Source organism: Vanessa tameamea, chromosome 7 (assembly GCF_037043105.1).
Source record: "Vanessa tameamea isolate UH-Manoa-2023 chromosome 7, ilVanTame1 primary haplotype, whole genome shotgun sequence".
Lineage (NCBI taxonomy): Eukaryota > Metazoa > Arthropoda > Insecta > Lepidoptera > Nymphalidae > Vanessa > Vanessa tameamea.
The window spans coordinates 6,434,076-6,458,218 of record NC_087315.1 but is presented as its reverse complement, the minus strand read 5'-3'; the positions used below and the strand labels follow the sequence as shown (position 1 = coordinate 6,458,218).

At 31.7% G+C, this 24,143-nt stretch overlaps 1 protein-coding gene across 1 annotated transcript; it reads left to right on the top strand.

Moving 5' to 3' along the window:
• The first annotated feature begins 973 nt into the window (after positions 1 to 973).
• LOC113401206 (cytochrome b5-related protein-like) lies at positions 974 to 3,519 on the top strand. Its single transcript, XM_026641023.2, has 5 exons — positions 974 to 1,321; positions 1,425 to 1,828; positions 1,982 to 2,170; positions 2,436 to 2,666; positions 3,080 to 3,519. The coding sequence occupies exons 1-5, from the start codon at positions 1,067 to 1,069 to the stop codon at positions 3,375 to 3,377; spliced, it is 1,377 nt and encodes a 458-aa protein (XP_026496808.2). The 5' UTR covers positions 974 to 1,066; the 3' UTR covers positions 3,378 to 3,519.
• Positions 3,520 to 24,143: the final 20,624 nt, after the last annotated feature.

The window sequence follows — 24,143 nt, the reverse complement described above, 5'->3', positions numbered from 1 at the left end:
CGGCATGATGCCCTCTTACGCCGTTATGCCCCACTCCGCTGACTTTCTCCCGGTACAAATTATTTATTACCCTGAATTCCCGTGGCGACTTTTTTTGTCACAGTTGGTATTTTTTAAGGATAGTGATGTATGTATAATTCAAACATATATTTTAAACTGTTAGCTTCAAAACAGGTCCAAAACAGTCCTCAAAAAAAACTCCGAAGTATTTAAAGATTGAGGAATAATATTTACAACATTTTGCAATCTCGATGTGACACACTTTGAAATCGAAATTTCAACATAGACGCGATATATCAAAGCTATTCGAAAACATCAAAGCCTTTGAATGAATTCGAATGAAAAACAATTCTATGTAATGAATAAATGTTTGCCATCGCAAGACTGAAGAGGTCAAATGTTGTTAAAAATTACCTACCATTATTGTTTTTATTACGAAAACATATAAAGCAAAATTATGATTACTGCACCAAATAGTCGTTATCTTTTTTATATCTATCTAAATTCTTATTTAGATGAAAGCTCTTTTAGTTAGCCTTTTATGCAAAAGGCTTTGAATGAACCGACCTTTGCAAAGCCTTAGTAATTCACGCCCACAAAAAAGTTCAGAAGAGAATTATTTTAAAAGTTTAAAGTTAGTAGACCTTTTCACTAATTACAAAGTTTGTTCTCTTTTATTATATACGGACATGCACATTATATCCGAAAAATAACAGATAATTTAATGACATTTCAAGAAATAATTTTGTGAATTTATATTATATATACAATTACCTAGTAATTATATAAATTAATCTTTGAATAAACTCCTAATTTGTTTATGGTCGCTAATTATTTAGCAGATTGCGGTGTGTCTTAATGATAACGCTTAAAAGTACTTAATGTGCATGCAAGTATTTAAAATAATAACAAATCAAAGTGACTTACTCTAAGAGTAAAGTTCATATGAATATTATAGTAATCAAACGCATTTTAGCTCATTTTATCGGAAGTAACCGTATCAAGTAGTAGTGTGAGATATACAAGTAGTACTAGTAGAACAAATTAATTAAAATAAATCGGTGAAATGGCTCCAAAAGAAACCGACTGGGTAGAAGGAGCTCACGAGCGTGCATCCCAGAAGAAAACTCACGTTAGTTTTCCTCAACTAAAGTATCCTTCCTTGAGAGATGAAGGTCTAAGAGATCCTTTGCAATGGCTCACCGGAAAAGCATTGGATGATGGTGCAGAAGATCTATGGCGAATACATGACAAGCTTTATGATTTTACAAGTTTTATGAAGAAACATCCTGGTGGGGCAGAATGGTTAGAATTGACTAAGGTAATTTCTGGTATTTATTAGATATTTTTAACTTTAAAGGCAAATTAATTATTTCTGTGTAAATAAATCTGTTCTTTGATATTCTCAATTTATATTATTAAAGGGTACTGATATAACAGAAGCTTTTGAGTCTCATCATATAAACCCGACAACCGAGAAGATGCTAAATAAATTTTATATAAGGGACGCAAAAACACCACGAAATTCACCCTTCACTTTCCACGAAGACGGTTTTTATAAAAGTCTGAAAAGAGCAGTTCATGAAGAGCTAAAGAAAATACCAAAGGAAGCATCCGCTACGGCGGACAGAATAACTGATGGACTGTTTGCAACACTTCTATGTAGCTCCTCTTTAGCTTGTTGGTGCGAAAATTATTTTATAGCGACGTTTTGGTACATTATTGCATCTGTGAGCCTCGCAATGTTAACAGTGACTTGTCATAATTTTATTCATCGTAGAACAAACTGGCGAATGTATCTTTTTAATATGAGTATGTGGTCTTACAGGTAAGATTTGTAAATTAATAATTCGGGAAATAGTAACTATTCAAACCTTAATAATATATAAATGTATGTATTGAAAGTTGAATGAACCATAATTTGGCTCACAGATCTATAACTTATAGGTTAATATTTAAGAAATATATTGCTTTCTTTCAGAGATTTCCGAGTATCTCATGTGATTTCGCATCATTTGTATACAAATACATTAATGGACTTAGAAATAAGCTCCCTTGAACCATTCCTTTTTTATAATCCGAGGGAAGATAAACCATTACATGCTAGATTTGGATTTATTACGGAATACTTTTTTTTCCCTTTCTTATTTCTGTTGACCTTCACTAAAAGGTAAATATTTATTGTATTTAAATCTGAAAATATATATTATAGTATTTATTTGTATTTCTATACTTATTTTTCACGTACATATCTTTAATCAAATTTATAGAAAAATTAAATGAAATTTAAACTTTTTACTAAAATAAAGTGACGATTTTTTTTCAAACATTTAATAACATTTAAATTTGATATTATTAAAGTTTCCTTTAAAATTATATCGAGCGTAATTGTAGGTAACCAAATATTCACAATACCACGTAATATCTTATTCCAGATTTCTAAGCATATTCCTACGGAAAGGGTTTTTCAAGGCGCATTACCGCTGGCACGATGCCATTGGCTTTTTGTTACCGTTATGCATGTGGTTCACAAGTGGCAGCGCTTTCCTCCATGTACTTTACACGTGGCTTTGGATCAATTGCACTGGAAGTCTTATTTTTTTCCTCATCGCTGTTAACGCTGCTCATCACCATCCAGATGCTCTAAAGGATGGCGACCAACCTAAGTAAGTTTCACTGGTCGACTGAAGACCAACTACGTATACTATAAATACATTTACAGTAAAATGAAAATGTTCTGAAATAATAATAATTTTATAATATAAGCATACTTATAGTATGCTTATTTACGTATTACATCTTAATTTGACCTTTGCTCTGTTACATATGTAGTTATTATTAATTATTATTTATTTATATCTACATGATTATATGATGAATTCATATTTATTAATTATCAATTGTTTCTATTTCTCTCAATTTAAATGATATTGGCTTTCCTATTTAAGTAAATTTGCCATTTGGTTTCTTTTTTTCAGAAATTCAACATATTTATTAGTTTACTAAAGATATTATCCAATATATAAAAAAGAAATATATAACATGAGATAGTAAATAAAATTATTATACATTTTTACAGAAGCGAAACTCCAGACTGGGGTGAACATCAAGTGGAAGCACTTCTTGATCGAAAGGATATTAATGGAAACACATTTGCTGTTATGACGCTCTTCGGGGACCACGCATTACATCACATGTTTCCGACAATAGATCACTCGATTCTTAAATATTTACACCCGATTTTTATAGAATTCTCTGAAAAATATCAAACAAACTACAGGGCGTCGACACAATTTCAATTAGTCATCGGGCAGATTAAAGAAACAATGCGAACCGAGTTCAAAACTGTTGATAAGAGACCATTGTATCCAAAATAATTATGTCATTTAAAGAACTACGACTTTTCATCTGATCCTCTTATGCTTCATTTATCCAACCAAACACAGTTTTATGTAACGTATAAGTTAATCTAAATGAAGGTTTATCGGTTAAGACAATAAACGTAAATCCTAATGGATGGACGGATCGTTTTTCTACTCTCATCATTCGTTCAGCCATCATGGATTCGAAACTAAATTCAAGATAAATTCCCGATACACATTCAAGTTTATTCATTCTCTTTCAGTAAATATATATTACGTAATATTATTCACTGAAGTTTAAACATGATCTAGACTTAAATATAAATTTTACTTGTTTTGAATAACATTAAAATAAAAATAGTTATTGCTTTGAGTATTGGTAGGGCTTTGGTCGAGCCCGCCTTGGTAGGTACCGCCCACTCGTCATATATTGTATGAATGTAACTATAGGTACAAGGGACATCTTAAATCTCAAGGATGATGGCTCATTGACAATGTAAGGAATGTTTAATATTTGTTGCACCTACCTATACTAAAAACAACATTGATATAAAATTCTGCAGTAATATATTCTTTAAACAACATCGTCTCTCTGGAGTCACCTCCAGAGAGTGTTTGACTAATAATTTATAACCAATTCATATATTACTAATTTTCATTATCATCTCGCAAATGCTTTTGTAAGTTCCTGTGGAATAGGCATTACTCCGTTTTATCTTCACATCGCGGCAATTTGTTTTCCGCAAATTGCCTATTCATCCTCACATAAAAGTGAGTTATGGAACTCATTTGATAAACATCTTCACCAATAACATAATATTAAACACTAATATAATTACAATTCTAATTAATGATTTTATATTTATTTATCTTTCAATAATAACGAAGCTATTATATCTACTTTATCTATGCAAACGGATTACCAGTACCGAAAGCAAAAAAATAAATAAGTAAATGATTTGGTACAATTTACTTTAACCTGGAAGCAACGTTGAAAATTTAAAGTAATTTTAGGTCACTATATAAAGTAATTCATTTCGGATAACGAGTTAAAAATTTTAACATTTGTTTATCCAACTTCTTGTCTTCGCAGCGTAATTAATGGTAAAATAATAGTATAATATATAAGATGGAAAATTATTTCAAATTCAATAAGGATATCTAATTTATATTAAAAATAATAAAAACATTAATCAGCTGTGCATACAACGCCGGAAAGACAGCCGACAGCTGAGGGATTACAACTGTGTGCCGAGCGGGCATTCAGTCTAGGCATTGTACAATCCAATTGATAATATAAACCAACTGACGATCTTTACTATGTTACATCATTAGCTCACCGCCATTTTCATTGGATAAAATGTAATTATTTAAATTTTTTAACCAATAGTGATTTAGGTAATAAGTAGGCGATTGAAGTTTCGATCACATATTTGGCATATTTAAACGATCAAATACATTAAAATTTAGCGGCGTACATCACATTCTATTACAAATACAGTGAGATTGGCACACTAATTGTTATTTTTTAATCAGACTGCGTTCGACAATGTTATTCAAATTATAGTTTTTATAATACAATATCCGACGAAATCCGTAAAGCGTAAAGTAACTAAGGCACTTCAGCGGTGAAACTTTCGCCAGAAACAACCAATTATCATGGTATGATGAGTTTTCATTCATTTAAACATAAATTAATAATGTTCTATAGGTGAAAACTTAAAATGTTCCATTACACTAAATATGTTTCGTTGATAATAATTTATACCTTTACAAATTGAATTACTTTTATGCAACTATACAGAATCTTACCAGAAGAAATATTTGGTTTATAAATGATCTAATATGTTTTTATTTCTATATGTAATGATTTTTGTTAAATACATAAAAAACATGTTTTTATTATTTGCAACTAATCAAAATGAAAAATAAATTTCATTTAATAGGCTTTTAGTGGGAAATTTCAAGTTACTTTATTTCATCTTCATATATTAACCATGAATATTTTAAATGAATTTCACTTGGATCATCATCATCATTATCTTCCTACCATTATGCCATTCTGGGTTAACGCAAGCAAGCTGAATGAAAAAAGGCTATGTTTTTGCACATACACTCGCAATCGCTTGACGTCAAGACACCACGACTCTTGGCCCACCTATGCATTCTTCGAATACCAAGGGTAAAGATAAACCCTCTAACCTAGTAACGTTTACGGTAGCGGGGAGAGAAGCAGCGCATAGCGCTCACGCTTGGTACCTGATCTTCTTCGTGGGAGCGGGTCAGGAGAGGGGCAGTCCTCGTGGTCCTACTCCATGGCTTCCTTCTGCAGCATAACATTTTCGCAGAAGGAATAGAACCACCTCTTGCTAGAACCTCTCGTTACGTACGACACTCGGAAGCGACAGATCTTCGCACCACACCCATGGCAGGAGATTGACATATTTCGTGGAAAAGTTTTCATGAAGTTACTTACCGAACAGTCGTGTCCGGTGAGCAGCCGTGTAGGCCTTAATGTCAGCATGCCGTGACTCCTCTCGAATCAACGACTTTCTCTCAACCCAGTGACTCAGGGATCGGATCGCTTTCACTGACGCCTTGCCTGCTGAAGAGGGCTCCAAATCTTCTTCCCCGATCTCTGAATCATGGCTAGCTGGTGGCTAATCTTCCTAAGAAATGTTTTTGCGAGTGGATATGTTATTTCTCGTGTGCTATACGTTGTTCTTGTGAAACTCACGGATTCAGATTGAATAGCTATTTCCGAAACAACAGGGTTTTTTTTGTATATTTTTATGTTCATTTATTCAAAATTTTAAGCACTCAAATTAAATTTTATATTAACAACAAATCAAATCAAATCAATTTTATTCAAGTAAACTTCAGAACCAAGCGTTTTTGAATAGTCAATATTAAAATATAACAGCTACTATCATACAATAGAACAGTTAATAATTTTGTAAAATCTGTTATTATTTTTTCAAATAAAAAAAAAAACGATATAAAAATAACATTAAATATATGGGTATATATACTTTAAAATCTGATGGTTGTGAATGATAACAAGCTCTTAGTGTAATTCCATAATATAAAAGATAGACGGAAAACCAAGTGGGTGTAACTTATTTTGAACAGGCTACGAGCTAACGAGAAGTAATTAACTTCAACAAAATTCTCTCAAGCCTAAGCAACCTCTTAATTTTCATCTGAAATTATAATTATTCACTAAGTAATCAAGACATCGCAGTGCTAGACGTTGAAAGGATTTATATGTAATAAGAAATATCAGAAATTAAGCTGCTGGTTAAAACATAAAGGAATTATTGAAGTGATTAATATAAAATCAACGAAGTAGCTAGCCACGTTGCTAATATTTTATAATAACTATTTACTACTAAGACTTGGGATTCAAAATTTTCATTAAATATGTATGAACAATTATGTTTTAAGTAATATTATCTTCTCTCATATTCAGCCAGAACACGCAAAATGTAATAAATAATATCAAATATAGTTAATTATGGCCACTCGTTTTGTGAAATATATTTATTTATTTTTGTGCATCTTTATCGTCACCTAAATGTATATACCATAAAGAGATTTATGTAAACTTTTACGCCAGTAAAAATAAAAGAGTTCTTTACTGCTATTGTTATAAATACGTTTTTACCATTCTATTACGTAGGTACTATAAATACCAGTCCGTCTGCGTGGAAGACTGTAATATCGATAATATTATTGGAATATAATAAACAGCCGAGCGTTAGAGGTGAACGACAAATATTTATGAATTGTCTGTGCCACGGTAGTATCCCATATCTGCAGAACACCAATTGTACCTGAGATTTTACAGTTTAAAAGGTAAAAAGTAAAATTTTGTGTATAAATTTTACGTGTGTAGGTAACTAAACTGATTATAAACGATTGGACGAATTTCAATGATTTTTTTGTTAGTATTTACGTGGGTCCCTCGAGCGTTTTGATTGGACCCGGAAGGTGGAGCGCCGCGAGGAGGAAGTAAATAAAATTATTTATTCACCCGGATGAAATCGGGCCGGCAGCTAATCTACATTATTTTGTAATATTCTATATACACTTTTCATATGTAAATTTCAATAATGGAACACTTTGAAAGTAATTATATTGTCGAACTATTATCACTAATCACTACATAAATATATATTTACATATTTTTAGCTCTAGTGAGCTTGGGTAGCTAACTAACTAACAAGGGACATTCTAGATCCCAAAGTTGGTTGCGATATACGATGACTAATATTTCTTAAAGCACCAATGTCTATGCACAGTTATCATCAGATGGCCCAATACCAGGATGCAATCTATTAAAAAAATACGTTGTGTTGATTTATTTTAATACATCTGTCTGTTTTTTTCTTTCAAATTTTTCCTTATAATACAGACGAGTCAAATAAATAAACATAAACAATGCTTGCAAGTGGATATAATAATTGGTTTAAGTATTGATTGATTTTCAATCTGTATTGTTTCAGAACATTTTTAGTCTCTTTATATATTATAAATCAAATCAAATCAAGTGTGTTTTATTCAAGTAAACTTCACTACCACCATTTCAGAAAGCAGCCTCCAGCGAGAAGAAACGGCAAGAAACTCGCATGGCTCTTTTTAAATAAACAGAATTAGAATGCTGTTATTCACAATTACTGTTCAATCAGTCCTGTGATGGAACTCGAGCCTAAATCCAGGCCTTTTTTTTAAAGTATTCTTTTAATGAATAATAAGATTTATTGATTAATTTAGTCTTAATGAACTTTTTAAATTTGTTGAATGGTAAATTGATTATATTTTCCGGTATAATATACCTTTGCCCAAAAATGTTCTCTGTGCCGTATACAAACGGAAAGTAGGGGTTACAAGTTTATTCCTATTTCTCGTATTAAAAGTATGTATGTATATTAGTTTTATGGAATATTTTTGTATATTCAATTGTTTAATAAAATAGATTATTATTGTAATTAAAATGCCTCATAATTCACAAATTAGGGAATCAAAGTTTGTTTCTTTAATTTTAATTTGTTATTGTGATTAATGTTAAATGGTTTAAACTATTGATATAATTAATTACCCCGATTGTGGATTATGATGGTGGATTATGGTAATCCTCGATTGGTATGACAAATTTAACAGTATATACCTTTTTGGAATATAGAAATTAAAAAGCAATTTTAAACTTGTTTAAGAATATATATAGCACGTCCCTTTTAATATTATACATTTTGTAAACCGAATTATGAATACTTCCATCGGTAAGTCATATTATTATTTCTTACGACATATTACTCAGAGAAAACGCTATATTATATTTTAAAACTATTGTAATTCTGCAGAGAGCTTTTCAGACTATTTATAAGCTTGGAGCTGAAGACTCCCATGGGGATGTTTTTAACTAAGGAGGAATACTTACATTTGCGTCGCAGTATATTTAAAACAATATAATGTATATTGGCTATAATAATTATCATAAAATTCTAGAATACAGTTAATAGCACAACAATAATACTAATTAAGTTTTATCTACTAATATTAAGTATAATACAAATAAGTTAAGAGATTGACATATTCTGTTTATTATTCCAAAACGCATAGAATTCTAATGTCCATTTTCACCTAATATAAGACGTATTTAATTAAGTTATTACATTTGAGTTAAGAAAAAGAGTAGGCAATTACTCGATTGCTTGCCGATTCCTATCAATAGAATCTACAGTCTAATCTGTTCGTTCAATATCATAGATGACTTACATTCAATTTATTACTATAAAATAGAGATCATGAGTTCTTTTAAAAGCCCACTTAAATAAAGTACATTTTGATTTTGATTACACGTAAAGAAAATATATATGAATATTTTTTTACATTTAAATTATTTCAACATTTATCTCATAATATATTTCTTTTATAATATATTTTTTTTACTTAAAAAAATGTCGGTAAGTATAAATAGCCAAGTTATTTACAAAGAAATATGCAATGCGCTATATTTCAAAGAGTTTAATTACTTAAATTACTTTCATACGCATACATTATATTATCTAAGCCAGTAAAAGTTATTACTTCCACAAAACTAACCAGGAATACCTGCATTAAAAATAAAGATCGCGTTTGAAAAATTTTTACTAATCTATATAAGGCAATATGAATTTGTTCAATTGGGAAATGTGATACTTTTTAGATATATATTGCTTGTTCAATTTCATTACCTCAATTCTGATGATGAGGATTTGAATTCAAAATTTAATTTTTATCTACTTTTTCCGTTTTTTGGAAAACTTATCTCGTAAAAAATAACATAAGTTTATCTAAATGAGGCCAATAAATTTACTAATTGAAATACATTTTCTAAAAATCCTCGTCGTGTTTATTTATAAAATTAAATACTTTCTATGTCTTTGTTATTTTCATTAAAAAAATTGTAATATTTAGCTATGATAATGTGACAATACTCGAAGTTCTTATTGCGATTCCGATTTCAAATAATTACTCATAATCTTCATTTTCTATCCTTTTAATAAGTCTGCCGACTACCGTCTTATAGCATGACAATTCATAGACGTACCAGATACGAAAACCTACTCTACGCCCACTAGAACGTATCAATAGAGTATCACATACGTACATAATGATTTGAGTGACCATATCACCCGTGTATCATATCCGTATGGTTCCCGTTCAATCAGTTGTAAAAAAATATTCTTTGCATTAAGAAGTATGAAAAGATGCTCAATGGACTATTACGTCACCGACTAACACTTCACGTACCTTGAATATTACATGCAATTTTTTTTTCTCATCCGTTCCTTGCACGGTCCTGGTATGAGACGGTGTAATGGTCTGACACCTCTAAGCTCTAGTTTAAGCTTAAGTTTATGGACAACAATAGTCCAGACCCGAATTTGCGACTTTCACATTGCTACGCAGCATTTCCTTTGAGCTCTTGAGACTTCGATATCTTTGATTTCAATCGATATTTTATCAAAAAACATGACATTGTTCATTTAAAGATATACTATATATCAATTACTTTAAATATTTACTTAGAAGGTGTTCGTGTTTCACTTAATAAAAATAATTATTATTTATAAAGTGACCGTTTTACAATAAATAAATAAATACAAATAAATACCCTTTCTTAAATGAAAGTCAGAAAAATATGGAATGTTACTTATATTTAGTGATGTGTACAACAAAAAATAAAATCCAATTCCAAACCTTTAATAGGCTTGACATGTACGTGTTGGATCACAATAGACGATTCTATATTAGCAATACCCTTTTCTCCTTCGCTTTTTTTTCTATTCAGTATGAGAGATATAAGGGAGGCGCGAAATAAAACCTCTCATATATTTTCGTAATCCCATAAAACCAACGTGACTACCCAGCGTACACTGCGGTTCACTTAAATGTGGCATGCAATGTATTCTACAAATATAACGTTACGATACTTTTCAGGAGCACGAAAATGGAACTACAAATATTGTTTTGAATCAAGATTGTTTATCAAATTGCGATTCGTAGGTTTGTAGAGAATAGTTAATCCTTTAATAGTTTATAGTGTATAGCATATTCTCTTCGTTCGAATTTGCCTATCGACACTCAGAATGTCTGCCGAGAATTGTCACTCCTCACAAATTTTCTATAATAATAATTAATAGGTAAATGCAAAATGTCCTATAAATATCCCACTATAGATCCAAAGGTTTCATTCCTCTTGAGGAGAATGGTTGGAGCTTATTCCACCACACTACTTTTCTAATACGGGTTGGATATACGCGTTGCAGAATTATATCCGACGTATGCAGGAATCTTCACAATGTTTTCCTTCACTGCGAAGAACGACATAACTTATAAGCACAAATTAAGCACATGTAAATCAGTGATGCTTGCTCATAACTGAACCCGTAGTCTTCGGCTAAGATTAAATAGATTTTATTGAAGATTCCCAATACTGAACGTTGCTAAACATGTTTTATTTTACTACATTAGCAGCAATGAACAATAAACTCCAGCAAGCAGCAATGTACTCCAAACAAAGGATTTATAATGTCTCTTTTTCTTTGTACTCGAACTGCAAATATAAGTCTGTTTTTAAATTATTGATATTTAGGTTCTTATTACCATCAATCTTAAGAGATCTTAAGAACAGCTTCGATATGTGCGAAATTGAATGAAGTGAAAAGAAAAGGACCAAATGCGCTAGAAGCAACTTTTGAAATATTTCACTGTGAAGTTTACGTAGTATTTCTTTATCGAGGCTGAACTTTTCTGGCCTTATTGTTGAATGAGTAAACTTGAACTAAAATAAATATTTTTATTTCATTTTATTGAAGTTTTAGTGAATTGAAAATTTAATTTTGAATTATTAATATTAGCTTGGAAAGTGAAAAGAAAAATCGAAATAATGACAGAATATGTGTCATATCACTCAGGGAATGGTTAAATGAGCAAAGTGAAGAACGTCAAACGAAACGTTAGATAGATAACATGAATGAATAGCTGGGACAAATTGGATTTGAAAAGTCAGAGATCGATAGAATATTTAGAGGAGCCTTCCTTGTCAAGATATTTAAATCTTATAACAACGATATTTAACGCGTAAAACTTACCTATTTAAAAACACCAATAAGCGTTTGTTTTATTTTCTAGATAACTGTCAACTATTAACGACTCTAGTAGAGTTAAATTATAAAAATATTACATTAATAGAAAATAAAAAAACGCCTACTGAATGAGCCATGAATCCTTTTAAAAATAATATTTTATGACTAAATACAAACCTACTTCAAAATATCCTACTCATCTGTAAAATACAGTACACTACTAACATTTTTGCAGTTTCTATACATTTCAAATCTTTAAACATAAGACGTTAAGTGACTAACTGAATCTTAATTGAGAAAACTTTATAGGTATGTTTAATAACTGTTTTGCGTATGGGTCGCGTAATTGCATTCTGATTAGCATCACTCTTTGCCAATAATTGGATGCAATCAAACTGTCATGCACTGATATGGCTCCAAAGGTTTGCATAAATCAACCCTGGCTGTGTTTTATAAAATGACTTAACAAAATCTACTTAACTATTGTTCATTTGTACAACACGTATAAATATTTGTTTGTAAAAGATTGCACCTCCTTATAACCTCTGTTTCAGTCTCTTTTTCGGTAGGGTTACTTGAAAATGGCTAATTAACCATAAGTCTGTTCCATGTACTATGTATTATTAAATTCTAGGCATTTTCTGTACTATTCCAATGATTCTATTCTATCTAATGGTTTACAATCACTACATAGTAAAAAACAAAGTCACTTCCTGCTGTCTGTCTGTCCCTGTGTATGCTTAGATTTTTAAAACTATGCAACGGATTTTTGAATATAACAGATAAAAAAATCGCAAAAATAACTCGAAGGTTTTTTAAAAGATGGATTAATCAATATACTGATATTCACAAAAAAAACTAGTGTTAAATATCTTAAAAACAAAAAGGGAATAATTACGAAAACAGAAGGTCTGTTTTGCGGATTTATTTCTATTACGTCTTATTATTTTCTTATAATTTTTAAATATTTTTAAACAAAGAGGAAATGCAATTAATGGTATATACTGTCATTTTTTAAATTATTTTGACAACGATTACTAACGAAAAGGTTTTCAGGTAGCTCATATAGCTCAATGAATTTCAATAACCATTTTACCTATTAGGCCTTAAGTTATTACGGTATTATTGGCGTCATAGCAAAACACCAGCATATGTATGTAATTTATTTTTTTTTGAAAATAAATATTGATTTCGTTTTTATATACACATACAAAATGAATTCGTGTTTTTAATACGTGGTATTTTATCTGTATCCACGGTATTTTAGAATGGCAAACTAAAAAAACATCTGAAACATGGTAAATATAGTACTATCAGCAGTGCGATTCTGGAAGGATCCACTTTGCATCGGTCATGAAATGTTGACTGACTTTGTGATACGCCATTTTGATACATGTATTAAGATACATTTTATAATTATTATAACCAATGTCGCATATCATATTTCTCGCTCGTGTTCTGCAGTGAGTTTTTTTTCTTTATAAAATTCCTCTACAACCAATGACAGCTCATGGTGCAATTGTTAAATGCAAATTTTAAAATCAAACGTCATTATATCTATTTAGTTATATATTTAACTTAGTAGATTATAGGTAGGTAGTCAAAGTAAAAAACTAAAATGGTCTGAAAAACAGGGATACATACAGGCACAAGCAACTTAGCGATTATTTTTTTATTAATTTTTAATACAAAAAGAAATAGAAAGGAGGAGGTTGCTTCATTCCCACGGTGTTCATATATGAAGACTATAATAGTTTAATAAACGTATGCAAAAAAACGTATACAGAACGTTATATCCACTTTTTTGTAGGGCTTTATGCAAGCCTATCTGGATAGGTCCCACCCATTTACCACATATTCTACCGCCAAATAGCAGTATATATACACATTTATAATTCATCGACAGAGCCACTTTTGGTGACTTTCGTTGGCTTAGTTTTCAGCATTAATTGGGTTCTACGTTCAATACATACTTCCATACTAATATTATAAATGCGAAAGTAACTCTGTCTGTCTGTCTGTCTTGCTTTCACGTCAAAACTACTGGACCGATTTAAATGAAATTTGGTACACAAATAGTCTAGAGTCTGAGAAAGGACATAGGCTACTTTTTATTTGGAAAAAATGCTGTAAGGGGTTGAAAAGGGGGATGAAGGGATGAATGTAAGTTGTTGAAAGTATTGTAATTTTTAGGACTAGAAGCATAAAACTTATATTTTAGTCTGTATACTTATAAACTAACATATCCTGACACCCACTAGGAAGGGAATTTTGGAAATTCTACCCCTAAAGGGGTGAAATAGGGGTTGAACGTTTGTATGGAAGTACGTATTTTTTTAAGTTAGAAAGATGAAACTTAATTTTAGGGATATTGATTAAAAAGGCGAAGATACTTATTTAAGTGTTTCTGCGCATTCTACCCCTACGTAGGTGAAAGTGTTTATGGAAGTCGTCATTTTTTAAGCTAAAAATATGAAACTATTTTTGGGATACTGATTAAAAATGATTAAATACGTATTTAAGTGTTTCTATAAATTCTACCTCAAAGCGGTTAATAGGGGTTGACATTTCTTATATAGATTAGTCTGGAAGTCCGTATTTTTTAAGTTAGAAGCAAGAAGTTTTATTTTTGTGTTACTTCTTAAGAATGAGTAAAAACATATTTAAGCGTTTTTTGATATTCTACCTCTGAGGGGTTGAAATAAGGATTGAAAGTTTTTATGAAAGTCAATCATTTTTTAAGTTAAAACAATGAAACTTTATTTTTGTGACACTGATTAAAAATGAGTAATTACGTAGTTAAGCATTTTTCGAAATTCTACCTCTGATGGGCTGCAATAAGGGATGAAAGTTTTTATGGAAGTCCGTCATTTTTTTAAATCAATAACATGAAATTTTTTTTTTTGGTATACTGATGAAAAATGTGTAGATACGTATTTAAGCGTTTCTGGATATTTTACGCCTAAGGGGAGAAATAGGGGTTGACATTTCGTATACAGGTTAGTCTTGAAGTCCGTCATTTTTAAAGTTAGAAGCTTGAAATTTTATTTTTGGGCTACCGATTAAAAATGAGTTGATACGTATTTAAACGCTTCTGGATATTTTACGCCTAAGGAGGGACATTGGGTTGACATTTCGTATATAAGTTAGCCTGGAAGTCCGTCATTTTTAAAGTTAGAAGCATGAAATTTAATTTTTTGGCTACCAATTAAATTGTGTTAACATTCCGTATACAGGTTAGTCTGTCATTTTTTAAGTTAGAAGCATGAACATTTATTTTTGGGCTACCGATTAAAATGAGTTGATTCGCATTTAAGCGTTTCTGGATATTCTACCCTAAGGGCTAAAATACACATCAATGTGGTATACAAAGAGGTTTTAAATTTACGTAATATTTTAAGTTAATTTGTAAATATATTCATATTCTACGTGAGCGAAGCCGCGGGTAACAGCTAGTTTACAGTAATTGGCTATAGTAGTAATCATCATTACATAGTATAAAACAAAGACGCTCACCGCTGTCTCTCCATATGTATGCTTAGATCTTTAAAATTACACCGCGGATTTTGATACCGTTTTTTTTTAATAGATAGATTGATTCAAGAGGAAGGAAGGAGGATTCAAAAACGCTTCGTTGTGAAGTTTACTTGAATAAACTGGATTTGATTTGATTTGATTTGGTTTGAATCAATCTATCTATTAATTTTTTTTTTATGTATAATACATGCACAATATAGTAGAAAAACACTGATAATTTTAGAGGTTTCTGAAATGATGTCGTAAATAAACACACTTTTTGCGCTTACATTGCAAACGCCGGCTGAACCCTACGAGATAGATTAAAATAATGTGGGTGCTACAGTATTCTACATCTTAAAAAGGTCTTCAAAAAAGTCCACGATGGTATATGTCTAACTCTTAGCGATAGCCCACAAAAACCATTTTTATCCTTTACTTTTATGAGAAATAATGGCTTATTTTCGAAGCGTTTGTAAGCAATACAGCATTAATCCTTATCCAATTAAGAACCTTTAATACATTGTGCATTTAATATAGATCAATATGGGCCATCACAGCGTGTAATTTAAATGAATATTTTCGAAGATATTACAGATTTACAGCTCAGGGACATATGGGTTTGTCTTGTCTAATGACTGAAAAACTGTGAACGTTGTAAGACATTCTGTAGTACATTTAGTATCAGCATTGCACCCAACCGAAGCCGGGGAGGGTCGCTAGTCTGGTAATAAACTTATCTTCATAGTAACTCCCAATATTTCATATTGATGGTTATTTGATTCTGATATAAATTATTATTGGCTGTAATTTCATAGAACACCAAATTATCATTTCGAATTCTATTATTTACAAAAGTTTAACCGCATATAACTCCGTATATAAGTCGCTCATAACTATTTATTCTATCCTTTATACAAAGGGTCGCCTAAAATAACTTTTGCATATCGTGAAAGAAGATCATAGTGTTGGTAAAATGAAGCGACTAAAGGGAACATTAATTCGGTAAAGCCTCTTAATTAGAGGGCTACCTCCATTAAAGCGAGTATATTTTCCAATTTCCATCGTTTCTAGAACAAACTTCGCGGGACGTTATAATTCTAAACAATTTGCCGACGCACGAGTTTGGGAATTACTCTCATTCAAAGTAAGTACCTTCCCGAACTTATCTCGGCATCACAGCAATTTCACCTCACAGGAAAATTGACTATTTACCTCCACGTACGGTGTAAGAGAAGAAGTGTCATTATATTCTACTTCACGGCCCATTTGAAGGTTTTCATAATTAAACAATTATTTTGTTTTGAATTCGCTGGTAACATACTTCTTTTTATGATATTTATTAATTTAAAAAGTATTGTTAAAAATACTAAAATATATATACTAAAAATATTTTAATTTACGAGTTTTTCAACTGATACTCTTACTAATGATAAAATAATATTACAAAAATGTGATAATGGAGATTTTCACATTTTTTTTAAGCACCATATTACTAAATTCGGGTACTGCGGGTAAAATTATTGGGGTTAATAATAACAATAACTAAGAACAGTTAATTTTTATAGATTTTTGAAGAACCTTTTTATATAAATAACTCGGCCAGGTTAGTTCACACTTGAGTAGGCTACATAAAACTAGCTGGGTGACACGGGTCCCTTTAAGATCAATCCCAGCTGGTTCAGTAAATGCCCGACAGGCTTATTATTCATCATTGTTTAACCAGACTATAACAACGGCAGACTGCAGCTAATAATCCCGAATGAGTACTCCAATAATATAAGTGGTCTTATTTACTCACTAAGACGCGCACCTTCAAGTTAACTTACAGAAACAAAGGTATCATGTAATCTAATTTCTATATTTTTTGCTGTCTGTACAAGTTAGCTTACGTGAGACAGTTGTCACGCAAGCTAAGACAACTTGTAAGCACAAGCGTCACTCGATACTAACGAATACCGCAAATTTAATGGGAAGGGACGCGGCTTCATAAGTGAATGAATCTATACATGGTTTACATACTAATAATCACAGATAAATGAAGTCGATTCTCAGACCAACTCGGTCGGACCTCAGTCGAAGTCGAGAAGACGAGAACAACATAATATGACGCCATCTGAGTGTAAGGCACTTAGCAGAAAGGTTAAAAAAACCTATTAAGGCACGACACAAGATGAACTAATACCCGGAATATTAAAGATGCTATAGCACTCAATACCGGCTCAAAAGTTATTTTTGCAAAGTCCCCTTCGGTTATCACCTGAAAAAACTCAGAACCACACACACACAAGACTTAACCGTCACCTCAAAAGCAGAGATTCTAACTGAAGTCGAAAAGTACTATGGCGATTTATACTCATCATTAGTACCTCCACCTGATTCCCGCAGAGCAAATGACCCACAAGCCAGACTGACACGCAACCTTTTGAGACTTGGATGAAATTAGGATTGCTCGTGGACAAGTTGAAAACACAACGGATCCATGAGATGATGGAAATACCTCAGAACTTCTTAAAGCAGAAGAAACACAAGTTCTGATAGAGCTTACAAACATATTTAATTCCGTCCTCCACAATGGTATTCCGCCAAAGGCGTGTTCTTCTGTCTTACACTTAAGTTACCTTTAGTTAGTTTAAGTAACGTAACGTTTATAAGTAGTTTTTAAATTATATGACTTCCAACCCGTTGAACAGGCTGGGTTTAGAAAAGACTTTATTATTGAAGACCATATACACACCAATAATACAAAAAACCGAGGAATATAATCAACCACTATGCCCAGCATTTGTGGACTACGAAAAAGCGTTCTATAGCATCGAGACCTGGACTGTTCTGGAATCCATACAGAGATGTCTAATTGACTGTCGGACTGTGTTGAAATGCTTGTACGAAACCGCAACCATGACCGTCCATGTACAAGAGCAGAGCACAAGACCAATCGAGAGACGTAATCTCACTGAAAATATAAAAATTCATACATACCTAAGCCAAACTTTATAACTGGGCCGTCATAACTTTGAGAAGAAGGCTAAAGAAGAATATGTTTGGGCTGGGCTGCATTCAGGAGCTTGCGTCATAATTTTGGATAGTCTATCCCACGTTCTCTTAAGGATCTTTAATCAGTGCGTCCTACATATAATGAGTTACGGTGGCGAAACATGGACGTGGACACACACCGTAGAACTGGACTGGAGGACACAAATTCAAGGTCGTTCAGCAAGCAATGAAACGCGCGATGCTTTCAGTTTCTCTGGCAGATAGAATCGCCAGAGAACTAAAGTCATCGACATTGCGCGTAGAATTAGCTCGCTTAAGTGAAAGTGGGCTGATCCTGCTCCTAGTCCCATTGAACAACTTATACCAACGACGAAGATATACGTGTCGAATGCTACTATTTGGATGCACTTACATTTGGGAACTATACATAATTATATCGTTTCCATCATCTATATACATACACTACATTGTTTACATACTTGTACTGGTATTACCTCCTTGGTCAAGTAGTGTGTACACCGGTTTTCATGGGTAGCCTACTCTGAGGTCCCGGGTTCGATTCCCGGCCGAGTCGATGTAGAAAAATTTCATTAATTTTCTATGTTGTCTTGGGTCTGGGTGTTTGTGGTACCGTCGTTACTTCTGATTTTCCATAACACAAGTGCTTTAGCTACTTACATTGGGATCAGAGTAATGTATGTGATGTTGTCCAATATTTATTTATTTATTTATACTACCGAATAACTTAAACAAAATGTGAATAAAGAAAACCTGATCTTGTGTTGTGACGGTTGTGAAAATGGAAAATATTCGAGCTTGTAGGTCGTTAGTGTTTCACGAAATCGAGACTTAACGAGACTATGTCATCCGATTCGCCTCAGGATGTATCTGCTGGTACAGCTTTTCTATTCACGTCAGGGTGTATTTGTAGTTTTTAGGGTTCCGTAGCCTAATGGCAAAAACGGAACCCTTATAGATTCGTCATGTCTGTCTGTCTGTCCGTCCGTATGTCACAGCCACTTTTTTCCGAAACTATAAGCACTATGCTGTTGAAACTTGGTAAGTAGATGTATTTTGTAAACCGCAATAAAATTTTCACACAAAAATAGAAAAACAAATTTTGAGTTTCCCCATTCTTAGAACTGACACTCAAAAAATTTTTTTTCGTCATCGTTTGGTATATCTATGAATAGGTCTTCAAAAATGATATTGAGGTTTCTAATATTTTTTTTTTAAACTGAATAGTTTGCGCTAGAGACACTTCCAAAGTGGTAAAATGTGTGTTCCCACTGTAACTTCTAAAGTAAGAAAACTAAAAAAATATATGATGTATATAACCATGCAAACTTCCACCCAAAATTGGTTTGAACGTTATCTTGTAAGTAGTTTGTTTTTAATACGTCATAAAACGAAAACCGCAATTTACCTTCCATTCAATCAACTCAAATATAGAAATATAAATATAAAAACATATAATTTCAAAATTATATTTAATTTATAAAAATACTTGCTGCTACGGAACCCTTTATGGGCGAGTCCGACTCGCACTTGGCCGCCTTTTTTATATAAAATAGGTAGGTGATGGTAAGTGATCATTCGCCCATAGACATTGGCACTGTAAGATTATTTTTTTTTTTAAATATTCATTTCTTATCATATTCCTTATCTCTTATCTCATATTCCAATGTGCCAGTAACCTTGGTAGTTAAGATGTTATGTCCCCGGTGCATGTAGTGATACTGGTCTCGAGTACTATAGTACTAACAGTGTTTATTGATTTAACAGTTATAATTCATACAAATAGATAGGCAAAATCATAAAATAATGTATGGATAGTTTTCCTTTAAAATACACCAAATCAAATTGTATTTCAAACTATATATAGTTATACGAAAAATAAATTAGAAAAACAATTTCCACACTTTATAAAATAAATAGAAAATAAATTCGGTAAACAAAGAATTGTGCATAGTATTCAAAAGATTACAAAAGTTTAAAAAATAGTAGTTATTATAATTTCTTACGTCCATTCTAAATTTTAAGTCTCTTGTACTTATAGTGAATTAAGGCATCATTAAAAACCCACGATTCGAAAAGCGTTATTTGAATGAATATTCCATGTCAAACAAAATACCTTTTAACTTTGCTTATGTAGATGTATAAAAAAACTTATCTCTTTTTAAAATTAAAATAACATTATGTTATTTTTATATGATCTCACAAGTATAATGATAAATTTCAGAGATCTAGATTCTGTTTTCATTTTGATATAGTCATTAATCTGCTCACATTAATATTATTCCACAAAATGTATGTATGTTACAGAATTGTCAATAAACGTTTAATGTCGTAATATTCCCATCAGTATGCGTATTTGGAAAATTTATTTGCCAAAGGGTAATTTATCAAAATCGTTAGATGTTCTCAAATCACGCAGGCAAGCTTTTACCATCAATACCACGCATCACTTTATAAATCTAACATAAATGTAATACGTATTACAAAGACGAATGGAGCGTGAAAAATTATTTCACGATTTTCTTTTGTTTTTCGGAAATGGAAAATAAAATGTTTGAAATAGATTGAGTATATATTAATTAAAACTTTTGCTGTGAATCAATATGAAAATAAAAAAAGCGTTTACCTTTTATAATGGAAATTTGTATTCAACAGAAGTTATAAGAGACCCTGTACCGTAATTTAATTATACGTGAGGTGAATAAAATGCACTACCTAGTTGATAAGAAAATTAAATGTATGCTTAATTATCCTTGTCTAATGCACTTTCAACGTAAGAACTAAGCTAATGTAGGAACTTATTTATTACCAACCTGAAAAGGTCATATAACTTTTGACTTATTGGTGCTTCGATCGGTCTAAGCTAATATTCTTTATTTATAGAATTTGTTATAAGAAAGCGACATACAATTTTCAACCATTTTTAAATGTTTAAGTTTATACATATCTGATCTTCTCATTCACATCAATGGCCTAATTATAGCAACATCTTCGGAAGCTGAACACGAGAATATTTGAACAGTTTAGTAATTTCCGTGTAACTATAAATATAGCGAAATACGAATTTGAAAAAAATGAGATTCCTTAGGGTTTCACCTTTCTGCTGCTGGGGCTTTTGCTTGTTTTCCAAAGCCAAAAACAATTGATGAATTGTGACGTTTCTTTCCGAATTATTCCAGATGCGGAAGGTATACGAGAAAATTTATACGTTTTTCCTTATATACATATATACTATTATGTTTATGTACTAGAATATAATAGTGTAAAGATTTTTTTTTAAATATGACATATCCGCTCCTCAAATGAAAAAGGTAACGGATAGTACAATATTTCCCACAGTAATCTAAGGATATCATTGACCCCGAACACGAAATGTTGCTCATAAATTGAGATTATTCCAGAGGTTTTAAGCATTGTAAACAGAACTTACAACATGCTGTCACGTTATCATTTACAATTGTGGATGTTTCTATTGTCATCATGACTCGAACACCTGCGCTATTTCATGTCTTATCTGTGAAATGTTAAGTTAGATTAAGACAAATCTAATTAGAATTACTACAGTTCTGCGGTGAGTTTCAAGTTACAGTCTACGAAATAAAATAGCACCAGACTGCATTGATATATAATTGTAATGAGCATGCCGTGTACACATGCTTAGGAATGTAATCTAGCTCAAAATTTTGTAAGTCCGTAATTTTAATGTATGTTCTGATTGTATTATGTTTGTGTACCTATAAATAAATAAATAAAAAGGGCTAAGTGTCGTAGGACCCGGTTGCAGTTACTTTCGCTTTATATTATTTATTAATTAAATAACACGATAAAATAAATTAACAACGTTTGTGAATAATTAAATTACTATGACAAAAAAGTTATTAAAATCCCTAGTGAAAAACAAAAAATAAGTTTTACGGCTGGAGGGGGCAAAGTGCATCTCATTATTTGGCGATATCTGGCAGTTCATTTTAATGTTGAGTAAAGAACTTTATTTAAGAAAAAAACTAGATGTTTTGTGTTGTCTTCATAAAATAATTAAACAATAAACATTTCTGACACTAAACCACACGTTGAACGTAAAAAAATATGAAAATGAAAAGCGAGACTTTTAATCTTTAAAGATTAAACAAAAGTGCTTCGTAATAATATATAAGAAATAGTTAATTTACTGTTTGTGGGTGTAGGAGTCAATAATAAGCCCATTTCTTTGTACAATAAAATTCAATTAACTTTATCCAGGGAGCATGAAATGAAATATAAAATGGAACCATCGGTGGCCGCCATAAAATCCACAATAAGTATTTTACGACACACTGTCCATTAGACGCCGGTTATATGTTGGTACGGACTAATCTGTTTGAACTTCGAGTTTATATAAAATAAATAAACTAATGTGTATTGCTCATTTAAATTAACCGTATCTGGTAACCGTCACAATATATTGAAGATATTATTTGAGGACCAATGTAAATTGTTACACGAAGCCATTTGAAGTCAAAGTATTCAAAGTATTCAAAGTAAATGTATATTCTGGTTTCTTGTATTATAAAATTAAATTTAATGTATTTTAGTGACAAATTTGAGAACTTTTTTTGATGCCACATTATGATTGTTATTGGGCCAGTTGTGGTCGGCCTGCCGTAAAATTGATGCTCTCTGCTCTTCTCGCCCTGGCTTCGCCCGGGTGCAATACTGCCACTAAATATACTACAAAATGTCTTACAACGTGCACAGTTTTTCAGCCGTTGGACAATACAAACCGGTATGTCCCTGCGTTTTAAATCTGTAATATCTTCGAAAATATTCATTTAAATAATTTGCTGTAAAGGGCCATATTTAGGCGGCACTTTCCTCACATTCACGCTACGCAGCTTCCTTCCACGACTTGATACTCTCGTATGTTACCGACTTTAGATATTGATACATTGTTTAATAAAGCGGAAATATACAATACTTTAATAAATCACAAAATATATCCTACAAATATTTTAGTATTTCAATTAATTCTGTCCGTTTAGATTTAAATATTTATTTGATTAATAATATGGTTTTTATTTAGACTAGAAATTAAGCTTATAGTTAAAGTCGGACATCCAGCCATTCGTTTGGCTAGGTACAAACAAGAAATGTGTGCTGACAAATAAATACCTATGTTATGAAAGTAAAGTGTATTAGTGAAAAATAAAGTGTTGTGCAGTTTGAGTGATTAAAATAATAAGACCGTAATACGAAGAAAAAGATCATCTCCATCTGGCATCTGAGGTTTACCACACACATGGTAGGTGTATGATACCTCCCGCCTCGCTATCCCGTTTCGTTTCCGAGATGCGTATCGTCTATTAGGAAGTTAATTTAATAAATTCTATCACAAAAATGCACATTGATGGTTTTTCTCACAAAATATCTGGTAACCCTGTAAAGAAAGAGATAGCATGTTCATGCTTGTTTCCTGTGTAGGTAATGTATGTAATGTATACGTCACAATTTCTAGGAATATGCGAATTGAAATGTGACTTTCACTATTTTCATATTCCCTTCATAGTAAAGAGTTAATACCCAGGTTATGAATTGTGTGAAGTTGGCAGAGTTGGTCCGTTGGTCATACATATGAACGCTT

Bases quoted from the DNA above. Each gene is read 5' to 3' on its own strand.
- LOC113401206 (XM_026641023.2), top strand. From the start codon at position 1,067: ATGGCTCCAAAAGAAACCGACTGGGTAGAAGGAGCTCACGAGCGTGCA. The intron at 1,322-1,424 runs GTAATTTCTGGT...ATATTATTAAAG, and splicing joins AATGGTTAGAATTGACTAAG to GGTACTGATATAACAGAAGC. The intron at 2,667-3,079 runs GTAAGTTTCACT...ACATTTTTACAG, and splicing joins AAGGATGGCGACCAACCTAA to AAGCGAAACTCCAGACTGGG.